Source organism: Gallinula chloropus (genome assembly GCF_964237585.1).
Source record: "Gallinula chloropus genome assembly, chromosome: Z".
In the NCBI taxonomy this organism is placed as follows: Eukaryota; Metazoa; Chordata; class Aves; order Gruiformes; family Rallidae; genus Gallinula; species Gallinula chloropus.
The window spans coordinates 492,463-509,941 of record NC_140089.1 but is presented as its reverse complement, the minus strand read 5'-3'; the positions used below and the strand labels follow the sequence as shown (position 1 = coordinate 509,941).

The following is a 17,479-nucleotide window of genomic DNA, read 5'->3' as shown; positions in this document are numbered from 1 at the left end:
CAATGACTTGTCCCAGCAATGGGGGACCTCAGCCCACCAGCTCCATCGCCCAGCTGGGCAGAGGTGGGTCCTTCCCTCCCTGGAGACACCGTCCTGCCTCTGCTGCTCTCACGGGAACCCGTCACCCCAAACATGGGCACAGCTCCGTTTGGGTGTGCAACGTCTTTTCATCTCATTTTCATAACTTTGGAGGTGCAGACCTTTCTCAGGTTTCATTTAACACTGCCACAGCTGAGACCTAAACTGACACACGTTGATTCTTTTCCCCTGTAACTTCACAAAGAACATCACCCAGTCCCTCTGTCCCTCAGAGAGAAGCACGGTGCCAGCTGAGCTCCACGTGCCAACGCCTGGGTTAACGACCAGCTCAGCACTGATAACCCATGGGGTTATCATGGGGTTAACGCATGGGGTTATCAAGAGCCATGGTGGCTCCTGGGAACACCCCAGGGCTTTAGTCTGACATCCTGGGGGAGCCAAACTCCTCCAGAAGCCCATCCATGGGTGATACTATCACAGCTGGTGCCAACCCACCACCATCCATGGGTAACACCATCGGTGCCAGTGTGAAACAACTGGCGTGGCCAGAGGCTGGTGCCACTTCATAAGGTGCAGAAAAGGCCAAGACAAGGAGTGGCAGAAACATACAGCCCTGGTGTGGTGGGAAATGCCACCCTCGGGCTCGGGAAAAAGCTTTCCATGAAATAAATTCACAAAAGCAGAATTAAAGCCTTCACCAAGCCACAGGCTGCACTGGACACGGCGCAGGGGAAGCCACCACTGCCAGGCAAAGTCTGCCCTGAGCTCTCCAAGCGGGATTTCAGCATCCATGTGGTGAGGGAAAATGATCTCTCAGGAGCTAACGAGCCGACGGGACCCACAGCTCACCCCAGGCTGCAGCACTGGGAAGGATCCCTGAGCGCAAAGGACAATCTGCATCAGCAGGAGAAATTCAAATCAGCGCTTGCTGACCTTGCAAAGCCTCACTTCCTTCAAAGGCTTCATCTCATTATCGTCACTGGCGCTATCCCCAGGAGTAGAGACAACTCCAGTGAGTAAGCACTGCTCAAGTGCACTGAGGTGTTATTAAAGTCAACTCCAGCACTTCCCCGGGGCTCCACAGGGGATTGCTTTCCCATTTAACCTCTGCACCCGCGTGGGCGACTCCACCTGCCTCACCCCACCACCTGCACAACGCAGCCTGGGTCCCAATCCTTCCTGCCCCTCCCCACTGCCCCGTTCAGGCTGCTGTGGCCTGGCCGTGGGGGGTCTGCGCCCGCATCCCCCCCGTGCCCCAGGCAGGCATCGCCCCCGCGGCGCGGGGTGTCATCCCCACCCCAATCACAGGACACTCTCGACCCCTGCCGGGTACTGCCAGGCTCAGGCCCTTACCCGGGGTGAGGAGCTAACCCAGGGCCTCGCCAGAGGTTACCTGCTGCTCTGAACTCCATCTGCAACACAGATCTTCTCCTGAATCTCCTCCCTCTGATGCCCTGGAGCATGGCCAAGCAGCACAAGCACACCCACGGGCTCCTTCCCCTCCCACACTCCCATGGTGGTGACGATCTATCGCCCCACAGTGCCCGGCAGCACTGGGACCCCTGGTGCAGCCAGACCTGGTGATGGGGATGCTCAAACACCTCCCAGGGCAAAAAGTGCCTAAACCCGTTGAGGAAGCTGTAAGGAGTAATTCTGGAGTGGGAGGAGATCCCAAAGCCTCCTGGGGAGAGCAGAGGGCAGCACTGTCTCACCAGGGTGTCCTGGGAGTGCCCATGGAGCCAGGACCTGGGTCATCTGCCAGCACTGGGTGCCAGGAAGAGTCGCCCACGTGTGGCCCGAGCAGCCCCTTGTTCCAGCCTTCAGGGATGGAAGAGTAAGGATCATAGAATCATAGGATCACAGAATGGCATGGGTTGCAAGGGACCCCAAGGGTCCCAGAGCTCCAACCCCCTGCCACAGGCAAGGACACCAACCTCCAGGCCTGGAGCTACACAAGGTTGCCCAGGGCCCCAGCCAACCTGGCCTTGGACACCCCCAGGGACGGGGCACCCACCCCCTCTCTGGGCAGCCCCTTCCAGCCCCTCACCACTCTCTCTGCAAAGAACTTCCCCCCAGTCTCTCCTCTCCCCCTTCCCTCCTCCAGCTTCACTCCAGCCCCTTGTCCTGCCAGTCTCTGCCCTTTAACAAGCCCATTCCCCTCCTGTTCCTGGGGTCCCTTCAGGGACGGGGAGGCTGCAGTGAGGTCCCCCCACAGCCTTCTCTTCTCCAGGCTGATCCTCCATGGCCAGAGGAGATCAGCTTCGTCTTTACAAACACTTGGGAAGCTGTGGCCAGAGAAGTGGAGCTGCACACCCACAATGAACCCCACGCCTGGCAGGACTCCCCGATGACCCCTACAGCCCATCCAGGACATCCCCACAGCACTCAGTCGTGAGGGATGGAGGCCATGAGCAGGACAGCAGGACCCAGAGGGCAGAAGGAGCAAACGTTTGTCCCCATCACAAGAAGACACAGCAGTGGGATGCCCCAAACGGGACCCGTGTGCCACGGTGGACACAGCATAGGTCAGACCTCAGCCGGGGACGGGGCTGCAGCACCCAGCCTCACTGGGGGAGCTGATGTTCTTGGGGCCAGCATCTGAAGACAGGGAGTTAAACCACAGGGGAGAGGTTCCTTACAAGCCCTTGCAGTGATCTCTTGAGTGGAGACACCCTGGAAGCCACACTGTCCCTCGGCCACAGGAGGGGAGGACAGTGATGCTGGTGGCACCTGCTCCATGTCATGCTCCCCCCAATGCTGCTGCCCCTCTGATGGGTTGCTCTGGGGGGTTGGTCCCAGCCCTTCCCAGCTGTGAGAAGCTTCCTCCTTCTATCCCTCAAGGTGACACAGCTCAGGAGCCCAGGCAGGGGGAGCCCCACTGCCCAGAGATACAGTCAGCCCCTGCTCATGGTCAGTCACGCTCGCTTGGCCTCCCCTGGTCTCTCTTGGCCCCAGACGTGTCACTGGTGCTTGTCAGTGCAAAGCCCTTGGCTGGCTGGTCTCAGAGGGGGGTCTGCCACAGCCGTGGCACCGCTGGGACGGGGCCGCTGGCATCAGCCACCCGCTCTGGCTGGCTGGGTTGGGGGCCCAGAGGTGCCAAGCCTGGGGCATCCCTGCCTGGAAGCACAGGGACTGTAACACGGGCTGGTCTTACAGGGTGTGGGGTGGCACCACCCCCAGTCCCTACACGTTCCCATGAGCAGCTCCAGTGGCTCACCCCCCAGACAGAAGGCTGTTCCTCACCACACTTCTAAATGTCACGGGTCCACAGAACCAGACTCACAGACTGGTTTGGCTGGAAAGGCCCCTCAGCCCCCCAGTGACCCCCTGCCACAGGCAGGGACACCCCCACAGCCCAGAGTGCCCCATCCAACCCGGCCTTCAGCCCTGCCAGGGATCCCAGGGCAGCCCCAGCTTCTCTGGGCACCCTGGGCCAGGGCCTGCCCCCTCCCCAGGAAGGATTTCTGCCTCCCAGCCCCTCTCCATCCCCCTCCTGCAGCTGAAGGCCCTTCCCCCGGGCCTGGCCCTCCCTGCCCTGGGCACCAGCCCCTCTCCAGCTCTCCTGGAGCCCCTGGAGGGATGGGAAGGGGCTCAGAGCTCTCCCCACAAGCAGCCTTCCCTTCCCTTCTCTTCTGCGGGCTGAGCCAGCCCAGCTCTCCCAGCCTGGCTCCAGAGCAGAGGGGCTCCAGCCCCCCCATCATCTCCACGGCTCCTGGGGACTGGCTCCCACAGCTCCGTGTCCCCCTTGTCCTGGGGACCCCCGAGCTGGAGGCAGCGCTGCCGGGGGGTCTGTGTCCCAGAGCGGAGCCGAGGGGCAGAATCCCCCTTCCCCAGCCCTGCTGGGGGTGCAGCCCAGGACGGGGGGGCTTTTGGGGCTGATAGTGCAAAGTGATGGCTCCCATTGAGCTTCCAGCCCCCCAGAACCCTAAGTCTTTCTCCTCAGGGCTGCTCTCCATCCAACCCCCCAGCCCTTTGTTGGTCCCCAGGCAGGACCTTGCCCTTGGCCTTGTTAATGTCCAGAGGCCAGGTGTTTTCCAAAGAGTTTGGTGGAGAAGAAAAAGCACGAGCACCGACACCATGAGAGCAGATGCTGACAGCAGCACAGGGTTATGCTGGTGAGACTGGAAACAAAGCAGCTCGTAGGAGCAGAGGTCTCCCGCAGCGCTGGCTTCAGTTCCCCAAACACCCCCAGTGAGAGAAGACTCCACCAGTGAGCTGGAAACTTGGCTGCAGCCACGTGAGGGGTGTATGGCACAGCCTGTGCCGCTGCCAGCACACCCGCACCCTCTGCACAGCCACGGCAGCAGTGCCATGCCCACCCCATGCCAGACCCCATTATCATTCACTGCCCATGGTGATGGCAGCCTGAGCCAGCACCATGCCAGCACGGCGCTCAGCACAGCAGGACAGCCCCAGGCCAAGCTCCTGAGAGTGCACGGGCGGTCCTGCGTGGTTCTGGCTGCTCAGCCTCACAGAGGTGCTGTCGGTGACGCAGCGGCCAGCCTGGGATTACAGATTCCAGCCTGGCCTGGCTGCTGCTCCTGCCCAGGCAGTGCACCTGCTACCTGACTTTGGGGGATCTCCATGCAGTTTGGCGCCGGCGTGGTGGGATGAGCACGCTCCTGTGTCAGCCAGGCTGTGGGTCCCGGGCTGGCTGGAGCTGCTGAAGGCAGGGAAACAGCCAGTGGTGCCGAGTCGGGTGGCTGGTAGAGGACTCACAGCCAGGCCCATGCCCAGCGCTGCAGCTTTCACCCCAACAGCCTCCAGCGCCAGCAGGGAACGGTGTGTGCTTTGTGCCAAGCAGGGAGGGGAGATGGCATTGTTCCTCCAGCCCCTATTCATCAACCCCCCTGGGAGCTGGTCCCATCCCACCCCTCTGTGAGGGTGCAGGAGCCCAGTCCCTTCCCCTGGTCCCAGCACCAGCCCTGGCAGGCACTGCCAGCAGCTGCCTGCGCCCTGGGCAAGGCTGGAGTGCAGGCAGGGGCTGCGCAGCCCCAGCAGCCTGAGCACTCCTGGGCAGGCAAGCAGAGGGCTCTGCATGGGGTCCAACGATGCTCCTCCACCAAGCTTGTCCCTGTGGCATCTGGCACAGCCCCCCACCCACTCCCCTCGCTCTGGGGTGGTGGACGCTCTCAGAAGGATGCAGCAGATGCAGGGTGCCTCTGAGGCAGCACAGGGCTGGCGCTCGTGGAGTCCTGGCTCTGCCTTGCTTTGGCAGAGACAGCACCAGCTCCTGAGGAGGTGCCAAGTGTGCCATGCTGCTGGCAGCGTGCCTGCCTCAGGACCTGCTCAGCTGGGACGGCACGGACATGCCAGGAGCATCTCTCTGATGGCCCTGAGCCTCTCTGCAACTCTCAGGTGCCTGCAGAGCTGTGCAACACACAGGATGGACACTGAAGCTGAGAAGGGGGGAGTGAGGAGGGGTGGGCTCTGCCTGCCCACGCTCCAGGCCGCAGACACTGACATCCTTTCACAGGATCCTCAGGTCCTGCTCCAGAGCACGCAGAGCCCAGCAGCTTCCCTCATGCCCTGCACACCAGCTCCGACCCAGACTCACGTGTGCCTGCCTGGGTATGCAGCCTTTCACCCTCCTCCCTGCTCCCCGAGGACCATTCAATTCCAGCCTTGACTTCCAGGCAGGGGATGCTCAGGACTTCCCAAAATGCAGGTTCCAGCCCACCACCACCCACCAGGCCAGCTGTAGGCTGGAGCTGGAACCAGCCCTGTGCTGCCACCGGCCGTGAGCAGGGGACAGAGCCCCAGGACCGCTGTGGCTCGGGGTCTCACTGCCCACCCTCAGCTTCCCTCAAACACACCCTGTTTGCCAGCCAGCAGCTCAGCAAGGCTGTTCTGCACACCCCTGCACCTCCACAGCTCTTCCCCACCACCTCGAAGGAGGCATCTGCATGCCCAGCAGCGAGGCGCTGCCCGGGGCAGCAGCAGCCGGCTGCATCCGCTGGGAACAGCCCGCTCCTCGTGTCAGTCTCCGGCAGCGTGTCCTTTAACCACACGCCCGAGCAACCGATCCCCCACGAAGGCACATCTGCTCCGAGTCCACAGTACAACAGGGGGAAAAAAAATGACACCTCCAGCTATATAAACCAATACAGACTGTCTGATTTGGTTTGCCCCTGTTGCTACCCAGCCAGCTCCCCACTGGGTTAAAGACTGGTGACATCTGCTAAAAGAACGTCAGGAGTGAGGAGGACAGAACTGGGTAATGGATCCTGCCGAGCGCTCCGTGCAGCTGGAAGCTGGAGGGCTGAGCTCATCCTGCTTCCCTCCCTGGCTGGGGGGAGCCGGGACCACCAGCCCAGCACGGTGCGATGTGGCAAGGGACACGGCACGAGGGTCTCGCTGCAGGGTAGAGACTCCTCTCCGCTCTCCGGAGCTGGGAATGGCAAAGTTAACTCTGCCCCCTTGTGCATCTGCATCACGATACAGGCGTCATCAGACAGCACGCTGCTCCTTCCCATCGGCATCCCCCTCCCTCTCTGCCTGCAGCCCTGCGACCCCGCCGTGGGCACCTCACGCCCACCCGTGCAGGGGAACCTGTGCGGGGCTGGGTGGGGAGGGCACAGGCGCCCGCGGGCACCTCCCACGCAGACAGGCAGTGAGCTACCTGCCTCTGCCTCTCCAAATCTCCAGCCCTGAGCCTCTCACAGAATCACAAGGTTGGAAAAGACCTTTGAAGATCATTGAGTCCAACCATTCCCATCCTGAGCTAAAACAGATCCCTGAGCACCTCATCTCCCCTCTGTTAAACACCCCCAGGGCTGGGGACTCAGCCCCTCCCTGGGCAGCCTGGGCCAGGCCCTGACAGCTCTGCCAGGGAAGAACTTTTCCCTCCCAGCTGAGCTGACCCTGCCCTGGGGCAGCTTGAGCCCATTGCCCCTTGTCCCATCTCCTGTCCCCTGGCTGCAGAGACCATCGCCCACCTCTCTGCACCCTCCTGGCAGGGCAGGGGAGGTGGGGAGAAGGTCTCCCCTCAGCCTCCTCTTCTCTCTATTATAAAAGCACTTTGAATGGTCTGCTGAGGACAGCATTACTGTCCGGCTTCCGAGCTCGAAAACCATGACTCATCCTGCCGAGGCGATGGGGTTGTTTTAGAAATCACGTGCTCCCTTCTAAAGGTGAACTGGCAAAAGCTGGGGGATTTCTCAGCTCTGCTGATGATCTTTCCAAGGAAACACGTAGTTCTTTCCCCCACAATCAGACCAGAGCCTTCTGTTATCAGAGGGGCCGGTGCTTCGTTCGGGACAGGGCTGTGGCAGCCCTGTGAGGTCAGAGCACGCAGCCTCCTGCCTGACCTGGCCAATAAAACACCTGATTTCTGCTTGAGTGTAAGTTTATCTACACGTTGTGGCCATGGAGACCTAAGCCAGACATGGCAGCGCAGAGATGTCTGACATCAGCGTGTTCCTCACGTACCTGTGCGCCCGGCGCTGCAGACCCCAGGGTGGGACCCGTCCCCAGGCGGCCTCACCACCTCCTGTGGGTTTCCCCCCGTCGCAGAAAACCCAGCGCTGCTCAGCACCTCACCAGGCGTTGCCACAGCCCATCCGCCGGCACCGGCGCCGTCTGCACAGCTCGGGCAGCCAGGCTGCTCGCCCCATTTCACCCAGTGTCCCCAGGGGCTTGGTTAATGCTGCTGCAGCTCCTGCCCACCCCCGGCCCCCAGCCCCTCTCCATCCCTGCAGGGCTGGGCAGTGGGGCTGCAGGGCAGGGGGGTAGCGGGGGGCACAGGGACACAGACCCATGCTGGCTGCAGGGCGGTGCTGGCACGGTGCTGGCACGGTGCAGCCAGAGACCAGGTTTCTCCAGGGGGAAAAGACGCTGTGACCCCTGCCAGGAGCAAAGGGGATTCCCCCACCCACTGGTGCAGCTGGGGGCGATGAGCCACCCCTCTGCAGGTGCCCTCACATCACACCCACAGATCCCCACCGAGGAACCCGCGTCCCCTCAGCCACCACACGCACATCACAGCCACATCCCTCCTCTGCCACCTCTTACAGACCCGAAGGGACGCTCCAGGCGACGGCGCTTCCGTACGGCACCGAAGCACAGCTTCCCCTTCCCAGCCACTCCATCCCCAGCACCCTTCTCTCCAAACTGGCACTGCCCTGCCCAGGATACAGAGCACAACAGGGCCACGGACCCCACAGCAGACGCGGGGAGTGCCAGCTGGCCCCACCAAGGCCGTGCCTGTTTCTACCCCAGCGCAGGGAGACCCTGCAGCGATGCCGCACGGCAGACAGCACTGCTGTCTGTTTTCTGTCTGTGGACAGGGACACCCCCCAGCCTCTATGGGTTTTGTTCTTTATTTCACGTGCCACAGAGCCCTTATGACAGTGACTCTGCCCCTCAGCACTGAAGGGGGAAAACACTCATCACGTTGCCTTCTGAAACACACCACAAGCCCCCTCTCCTCAGACAGGACCTGCCTGTGCCACCGCCTCAAGCCGAGGGCCACAGCTGGGACCCTCTTCCTGCCAAAACAGGACCAAACCCCCTCGCTGCAGACAGCGATGGGGGGGCATCCACAGCTGCAGCACACCACACAAGCACACACAGCACCCCCTCCCCAGCACACAGCCCCCGGTACCTTCGTCCCGCTTGCGCTTGTTGCTCTCGGTGCCGGGGGAGGCGATTCCCAGGATCCCGCTGATGGAATAGGACGAGCCGGCCGAGTCGGTGCTGACAGAGGACACCTGTGTCACCGACCCCGTGGAGGCTGCAAGGCAAGGACAGGCTGTGAGCACGCAGGGCAACACCAGTGCCCCCAACACAACAGCCACTCTCACCCGCAGCTGAGGCTCTGCCAGCCTCCACGTCCCCACAGCTCGGGAAGGAGCTCAGCCCTGCCCAGCCCAGCAGCGTGCCGGCCCTGTGCAGGGGTGGGAGCAGAGGCAGGGTCACCCCTCGCCCCCAGCATGGGCTGGGGCACTGCAGGACGTGGGATGAGAGATACTCCTCCTTTGCCATCGGCTGCCCTGTCCTGAGCCCTGTCCTGAGCAAGGCACGGTGGGGAGGCACCTTGCTCGGGCCAGCAGACACCGTGAGGCGACACACCAGCCCACGAGATGGGGTCTGCAGGGAGGGGCTGGGCAGGCTGTGGGAGCCAAGCAGGAGCCAGCAGCCTGCACCCTGCTGAGACCCCAACAGCCGGGGTGCCCAGGGAGAGGCAAGTGCGGGACACACGGCTCCAGGTCCCCGAGTCCCCAAACTATGCATGACACCCCCTCTGCCCCACAGAGCCCTTGGAGAGGGCACGAGGACCTGTGTCCATCCCCACAGAGGCTGCAGACACCCTGTCCCTGCAGCGCTGCCAGCATCCCAGGCTGCACACAGGCAGTAGCAGCCCCATCACCCCCATCTCCTGACAGGCTGAGCAGGCGCTGTCACAGCCCCACAGCCCAGAAAGCTCCATGCAGCCCCCGCTGCACAGGGGTGGGGGTCCTCAGCATGACCACACTGACAACCCCAGCCTACACGGGGCTGACCCACATGGCGAATCCCGCTGCCTCTGCCAATACCAAGCCCTGAGGAACAGTCTCTCTCCCCTGCTCCTGTTTCCTCAAGGAGAGGCATCCCCTAAGCCTCTGCACAATCAGGGGATGCTTTTCCTCCCTGCCGAAGTTTTTGGTGATGCAGAGAAGGCTCAGCACACAGGGCTGCAGTGCCATGTCTCTGACAAGCCCCAGGAGTCCCTGCAGCTCTGGTGCCAGCTCACCCTTGCAGAGGGGGCACCACACATTTTCCCATCTCACAGGGGACCACACGAAGGTGGAGAGGAGCCAGAGTGCCCATCCACCTCCCTTCTGCCAACGCAGTAAGGTCCTACCCAGTCCCCAGCGACTTTCAGGGAGAAGGGACAAAAAGAAAGCAGCCCCAGCCCCTGCAGAAAGACACCATCAGCCTCACGAAGGGGCTTGGTGCCACCTCTGCACCCAGACGCCCCTCCCAGGGACCCCCTGTGTCAGCATCGCCGGCCCCAGGGCACAGCATCGCTGCTCTGCACCTGAATTAAAGTTTCAGAAAGTTTTGCTACCTCTTCACTCAAGACTGCAAGTGCACAAAGAATTATGGAAGGGATGGTTGATAGATGAAAAAAACACATTCAAAACTACTTACTGACTAATGATGCAGAAAATGTTATGAATAAGTATCCCTTTCTTGATTTATTACTTTAATTATCTGACATTCTATAGACCCCCATTAGTGGGGGTTTTTTGGTTTAGATTTCAATTTTCTGTCTCATGGTGAAAGCTATTTATCATAATAATCAGTAAAATTCAAAACCTTTTAGCAGTATTTATAAAATTCATTTACTATGTTCAGCCCTTGGAGAATGACAAAGAAGGCGCATTAGCACGTGTGCTGAAGTGTTTTATGCAGAATTATCTGTCCATAAGAATGATTAAAAGTTCTTTAGAATATTTGTAATCCATTATGCTTTTTTTTTTTTTAATATACCTTTTTTTTTTAAAAAAAAAAATAAAGTTTTCCTTACCTATGCTGTGGCTGGAGGCCGGGACCTGCTGATTGGGCGGCTGCTGCACCTTGGTGCGTATGATCCTGCGTGGAGGGGAGAAGAGATCACTGCTTAGCACTGCACATACCATGGCAGGCCCATCAGGCGCTTCTTCTCAGCTCAGGACACCCACACTCAGACTCCTCCCTGTGCATCACCCCTGCCATCCACTGGAAGGTCGCAGGACCCCGCTGTCCCCACCAGCCCCGGCACCTCCGGGTGGCAGATGCCGACGCGCTGCTGGGGATCACACTGAGCTCAGTGTGTCTCTGCCCATGAGGCCAAAACCTTATACCTCCCAGGACAGAGGTTCCTGCAGCTACTGGGGCAGCACCAGGCCTGGCACCCCCTGCTCAAGCTGGGGGACTGCAGAGCACAGCCGCCCCCATGGTCTGCACCCCTGGGTGCTGGGACACCTCTGCAGGGCTGTCCCTAGAGCACCCCGGCGAGCGTGCGCGCAGCTGGAGAGCCCAGACACCCCGGGAAGGGCCCTCAGCTGGGTAATGCTGAAGCAGACACGTGCTGGGTTACATGCCGACCTCAAACGCTGAGCAACTGCGCGGCCATCGCCGGCCGCAGCCTCTGCTGCGAGGATGCCCGCCCAGTCAAACCCAGAGCCACAGACAAGCAGAAGGCACAGGGAGTGTGTCAGGGCAGAGGGGAGCTGCTGGGAAGAGCTGGGGGTGCTGCACCCAGCGCCCACTGGCTAAGGCAAAAGGAGAGTCGGGGTGTGAGCAGCCCCTGAGACACCGCGGCGCTGAGGCCTGCTTGCTGCCCTGAGGCCTGCTTGCTGCCCTGAGGCCTGCTTGCTGCCCTGAGGCCTGCTTGCTGCCCGCCCGCCCCACGTGCTGTTGACGCAGCAGTACTGCTGCAGTAAGCGCTTCTCCTCTCCTCGCCCAACAAACTCTGCTGCCTGCAGAGAATTCGGAAGCAGGGAGAGAAGGGGGGAGGCGTGAGAATGGAGCTGGCGCAGGAATAAGCAGCAACGCCTCTGCTGAGCTGAACACCACGCAAGCGGCCTGAGCCAGCACAGCCAGCCCCATCCCAGAAAAGGATGCCCTGCCATCCCCATCCCCTTCCCCTCCTGTCCCTCCACACAGGGTGAAGGCTGTCCAGGTCAGCTGCCAGCCCCAGAGCCAAGCTGCTGGGTGTGGGATGTCCCCAGTGGATGGGTCCCTGGCAGCAAACTCCCAGAGCAGCCTAGCCCACCGTGGAGGTCAGAGCGAGCTGCGCAAGCCAGACCCCAGGCGAGCGAGCACCCTAGCAACACCTCCTCGCTGTCACGGCACCGGGAGGGTGTCCAGGTCCTTCTGACACGCAAACGTCTTCATCTCTGGAGGGACAGAGGACTGGAGAACTTCAGAGCAGCTGGGCAGCTCTCCACTTATTTGAGCAAAACTAATCACAATGATTAATTAAGCCTTAATCACACAGAGTTGTTCCTGCTGCGGAAGAGTGGCCTATTATTAATATTAATTAATGTTATTAATTAAAAATAATAGTTATTATTCACTCGCATTCCGGGGCTGCAGCTCAGGTTTGTCTGCTAAAGGGCACGTTCAGGAGCAGGGATGTGCCCAGCACAGCCCATTCCAGCCTGGAACTGGGAGAACTCAGCATGGAAGCCAAGTGTTTTGATGTGAATGCCCAGTCAGGACAGACGGGTCTGGGTTTTCAGTCTGTGCTCCTGGGCTGGTGAAAGTCATTCCCTGGGTACGCAGGGTGACCCAGGAAGGTGGCGTGTGGGACTCCACACCTTGGAGAAAAGGGAAAGGCCTTACCCACAGTCACAAACAGGTGAGAAAGAATGGGATTTCCAGCCAAAACACTTGGCAGTGGGTCACGGAACGGGTTTTGGGTGTGTCAGGAGTGGGCACAGGGGCGTTACCGGTGTGGAAAGAGAGAAGGGACACATCAAGAGGCAGGGGATGGAAACCGGCTCTGAACACGTCCAGAAGCCACTCAGCCGCTTGCTCTGCTAGAGTCAGCTTCTGGGGGCTGCCCGGAGCCCTACCACACGGACACCGGGCTGCTCACAGGCAGGGCAGGGATCACGCTGGCTCCCATGGAAGCCCAGCTCGCCCTGAGCTGCCTGACAGCCAGGGTGTGCTCTGCCTTTAGTCATTTCCCGAACCCTTACGGAAGCGGCAGATGCCGTGTCGCAGGGGCACCGCAGCCTGGAGCCGCGGCGAGCCAGGAGCTGCCCGGCAGCTGCCAAGGCCACGCGTGGACTGACCCGTTTTCACTCCCCCAACACACCAAGGCAGGGCTGGACGTGCCGCTCAGCGAGGCGGAGACGCCGCTCTCTGCCAGCGCCGGGGAAGCCGCTCCGGCTACTCAAGCGGCAACTCCATGAATGCAAATCAGGCTGGGATAGCCAATAAAAGAATATTGCATCAATTTATTTCACGTCCATGGACACAGATGGGACTTTATAGCTAGCTGCATTCAAAGAATTTGCATGCAGTCACACAAGTGAAAACCATCGCACCAGCGTGGTGAGGCCGAAGCCCGGCACGGAGTGGGAATGACAGGGCTGCGCCGCAGCCTTCCCAGCACCCATCCCCTGCGCCTGGTCTGCGGGGATGGAGACGCAGTGGAGTGATGCTGGGGGTTTGTCCAGGCCAGCTTGCATCACCCTTCGACTCAGGAGGAAGCAGGCAAGCACATGCATTCGGGGCAAATGGAGGCTCTAAAAGCAATTCGGGGCCACTTGAGTGTGCCCGTGTCACGGCACAGGCAGCTGAGGCACTCCACGGGCACCCAGATGCTCTCAGCTGTATCTGTGCTGGCAGCACCCAGCATGGCCCCGGCCCAACCTCAGCAATGTGAGCGGGCAGCCTGAGGCCAGCAACCCTAGACGCGTGCCTTGTGCCCCTCGTCCCAGCATGGGGTCCTGCTTCTCCCTAGACGAGTGCCGTCCCATTCCCACACCTTGCCCCGGTGAGGCACATCCCACTGAGCCCCCCGAGCCCCCATCCCACCAAGCAGAACGGCAGCCGCGCTCAGAGCCATCAGGCAGGATTGTGACCAGAGAGGGCTGCGACTCGCGGTGCGGGCAACAGGGGAGGAGAGGAACGGAGCACGGGCTAACGGCAGAACCTGCCCGCTCCCGGGAATCCTCGCGCTCCCTGATGCTCTGTGCACTGGGGTGAGCCCTCAGCAGCTCCCCAGCCCCAAACACACCATCCGGACACACACGAGCTGCATTTCTGCCAAAGACCCCACAACACCCAGTCCTGCCAAAAAATGAGGACTTGGGGACAGCGTTTCTCAGGAGCATCCCTCACCGGGACCGGACAGAGCCTTACCTGTTGATGGAACTGACGCTGGGCACGGTGTCGTTGTCACACACTCGCTCAGCAAGGAGTCTGTCCCTGATCTCCCAGGCAAACATGGTGGGATTTTGGCGCTTGTACTCTGCAATCTTTTCGACGACTTTGGGTGTGGCGACCTTTGGTTTTGATCCTCCGATCACTCCAGGCTTAATGCTCCCGGTCTCGTAATACCTGGGACAACATCCAAAACAAAGCTTCAGTCATCACCAGCCGGCAGAGAACGCGCTCCGAGATTTACAGAGAACACAATCTCAAGGCAACCAAACCCCAGCAAATCCTGAGATACATCTTCACTTCCACATACACATTTTCTGCCCATGTAGTGCTCCATCACCTAATAGATTAACTTATAGTAATTGGAATTGGGCCTCGGGATACAATATATATTGTTCTGTAGTAGCCAGACAAAAGAAACAATGCAAGATTAAAGGGCACGCTGGGATCCAAAATTAGCTGAAAATGTGTGTTATTAATCAGCGGTCCTGGCAATAATAGAAACAAATCACACCAAAGACCACTTTTTGCAGAGGACTCTTCTGTAGTAAATTACTGTTTCCACAGAAATTCTCTGTCATTAATATCCAGGGTTTGTTATCATTTGGCAGTGAAATGAGGGCCAGGTAACGTATTTTATTTGCCCCTCTGGAATAAATACACCATCGCATCTTTTTCCCCCATTTTATGTTTTAATACACACGTTACTGTTTTAAAAGTTACTGTTTTTCAACATGTATTCTTTCTAACACCACGCTTTTGGTAGTTTCAGCCCTCAATTTCCAGGAAGAGGGATGCCCGCAGGACGTGCAGGCTGGTTTCTGTACCCAGCCCCGCGGCCGTTCCTCGGGACCAGCACCTTTACCCACACCAGCAGCTCTGCAGATGCTGCTCCCCCCGATCCCTGAACCGACAAGAGATCCACAAGATTCCTTCACCTATCAACCAAATGAGGGTAACCGCTACCTGGCAGTGCTGCACAGAGCGCAGCGGGCATCCCCAGCCCCACGGCTCTCCCCCCTTTCAGGGATGAAGCCTGGAACGTGTTGCTACAAGCAGAAGCCGTGTCTCACGCGCTGAGGGACAGGATGGAGACGAGGAACGAGACCGTGCTCCTCTATGCAATCCTCCCCGTCGGGGAGCAGGGCGCACGAGGTGCTCTCCCCGCCACACGCCGCTTCATGTCCCGCAGATTTTCTTACAACCAGATGAAAAAACACACCCTGTGCCTGCTTGTGGCAACACTGCCCAGACCTGGCACGTCCCTCCTGCCCGGCCATTCACCCGGACACCCCCCAGCTACACAACCTCAGCAGCTCACACGCATCCACGCACTGCTCTGCGCCCACACTTCGCGTCGGGGGCTCGGAGCAGACCCTGCAGTAAGGATGTATGGCTGCCTATTAATGAATGTTCCCTGCAGCCACTTTGGCATGGAAGAAGAGGAATAAAAAGAACTAATATCCCGATCTTCCCAGCGCGAGAGCCGGCTGTGTGAAGTCTGCCTGACTGCACCACGCCATTCATCGAGGTTCTGCCAGGCTTCGTAACCTTTCAGGGGGAGCTCTGGGACCCCACACCCCTCCAAGGGACTGACACCACAGTGCCCATGCAGGTTCTGGACATCCCGAGTGCAGGCAGGCACTCAGACCCGCCAGTCTCCAGGAGCCGTTTCAGCACCATGAGCAGGCCTCAGAGATGGGTGAACCCAACGCAGCCCAGCCCCGAGCTTCAGGGCAGCGGGGTGAAACTCAGCTCCTCCCACGCCTCCCAAGGACGGGACAAAGGGACAGCGAACTGGAACTGCAAACCTGTGAAGACCAGCAGCCCTGGCCCCGCAACCCCATCCCAGGAAGGGGGTGCAGAAGGCAGCCAAACATGAACCGCCGCCGAGCGAGAAGTCACCGCTCTCTCAGTCCCAGCCAAGACTTTACAAACAGTCCTCAGGGTTTGTCACCCACAGCCCCTCGCTGAGCCGTGACATGGTGCCTGCCGACTACCCTGCGAGGCGGGATGGCCAGCTGAGCATCGGTTCAGCCGAGGCGGTGTTCCCCACAGCGGCCCCACCACGGTAGGTAAGCCGTGACGGCAGCGGCCCTCACCACAGGACACCGCGGCAGTGGCGAGCTCACCGAAGGACAAAGGCCTGGTGCCCCTGGTGCTCCCCAGACAGACAGACCTGGACCCCCAAACCCTCCCATCGCTGCCCGCCCGCCCTCTCCAGCTCCAGCCTCCAAAGGCACGCGTGCACCAGCGCCAAGACGTGCCCTGCATGGGAGGATGCAGGATCAGGCCCTGGCCCATCCTTGCCGGGCGGCCTGCAGAGCGATGGGGACAGCTCTCGCGGCTGACACCTCCCTCAGCTTCACCCCCACAAAAAACACGGGTGCAGCCAGGGCCCTGCCAGCCGTGCAGTGAGGGCCCCGGCTCCCGGCTCCATTTTAAAGGCCGGGATGGCTGTCGGCGGCTTCATTTTATGCACATCAGGCCCAGGCCTTTTGCTCCCAGCGAGCTGCGGGCGCCGGGAAGGGTGGGCTCCCCTGCGGTACCCCCCTGCCAGGGCTGCAGTACCAGCTCCCTGCCTCTGCATCTCACCCAAGGATGACAAATCCCAACCATAGAATTCCAAACGTGGGGATTTACCACCAGGATTCACGTTTTCCACACGCGCAGAAACTCGCGCGCACAGAGCTGCAAGTACAGTGACGTTTTACCCACTGTAATTATTAGTTATGAAAATAATGAGCTATGAAATTCCAATTTATTGTTGACAACTTTAATGACAAAGCTCTGGAGCCCCGCTCTCAGCTCTGCCGTGCAAATACATCTACTCCAACCACCAAGAGCAAAACCACCGGGCATCCACCTGCCAGGCAGATAAATTCCTGATTTCCTAGCTGTGCCTTGGTCCTGATGGGAATCAGTGTCCTGGCTGCTGCAGCAGCATCACCAGCCAAACCACGCTGGCCGGGCTGTGAGCAGAGCCTGTGCCGACAGCAATGCAACGTGACAACCAAGTGACACAGCCCGGGACGGGCAGTCGGGCTCCCACGAAGCCCAGGGAAAGTTTCTGCCTCTCAAACAGTAAAGGCATCAGCATCTCAAGCCTGCACAGGGAGAAGTGCACACAGCGTGCTGGGGAGTGCATCTCCCTGCAACAAGGGTGAGAGAGAAAGCAGGGACGCTGCCAGGAATAGGGACAGACAAATGAGCTCCAAGGAAGAAACAGAGGGAGGTGGGATGATTTGGGATGAGAAAGCTGCACGCTGGCTGCACGGTGTCTGGAGGCACACGCTGCGGGCTCGGGGGATGCCCTGGGCCCGCCGAGGTGTGAGGGGCCACAGGGAGAACCGGCAGCCTACGACTCTGCCGAGCCACCTGGCTCTGCACGCTCAAGCGGCCGTGGAGAGACCGTCAACGCTGATCAGATTCCCTGCCTGACGCTGCAAACAACTACCAACCCCAAGGAAAAACCCCACACAACCCTGTCTCAGCAGCTGGGCTGTGTCCAGGCCAACAAACGGGTGAAAAATTGGAAAAGAAAGAGATGGTAAAAATAAAAGCAGTAAAATCC

General features: G+C 60.0%; 1 protein-coding gene across 9 annotated transcripts in view; it reads right to left on the bottom strand.

The window, feature by feature from the left end:
- Positions 1–17,479, bottom strand: part of PAX5 (paired box 5) — a gene marked incomplete at both ends in the record, with an annotated part of 127,537 nt that overhangs the window by 100,949 nt on the left and 9,109 nt on the right. For 6 of the 9 annotated variants that reach the window (XM_084279027.1, XM_084279028.1, XM_084279029.1 and 3 more), the window contains 3 exons: positions 8,645–8,773; positions 10,553–10,617; positions 13,885–14,082. In XM_084279027.1, the coding sequence (XP_084135153.1) occupies positions 8,645–8,773; positions 10,553–10,617; positions 13,885–14,082 (392 nt within the window). The remainder of the gene's footprint in view (positions 1–8,644; positions 8,774–10,552; positions 10,618–13,884; positions 14,083–17,479) is intronic. The other 3 variants (XM_084279032.1, XM_084279034.1, XM_084279035.1) reach the window with 2 other exon arrangements.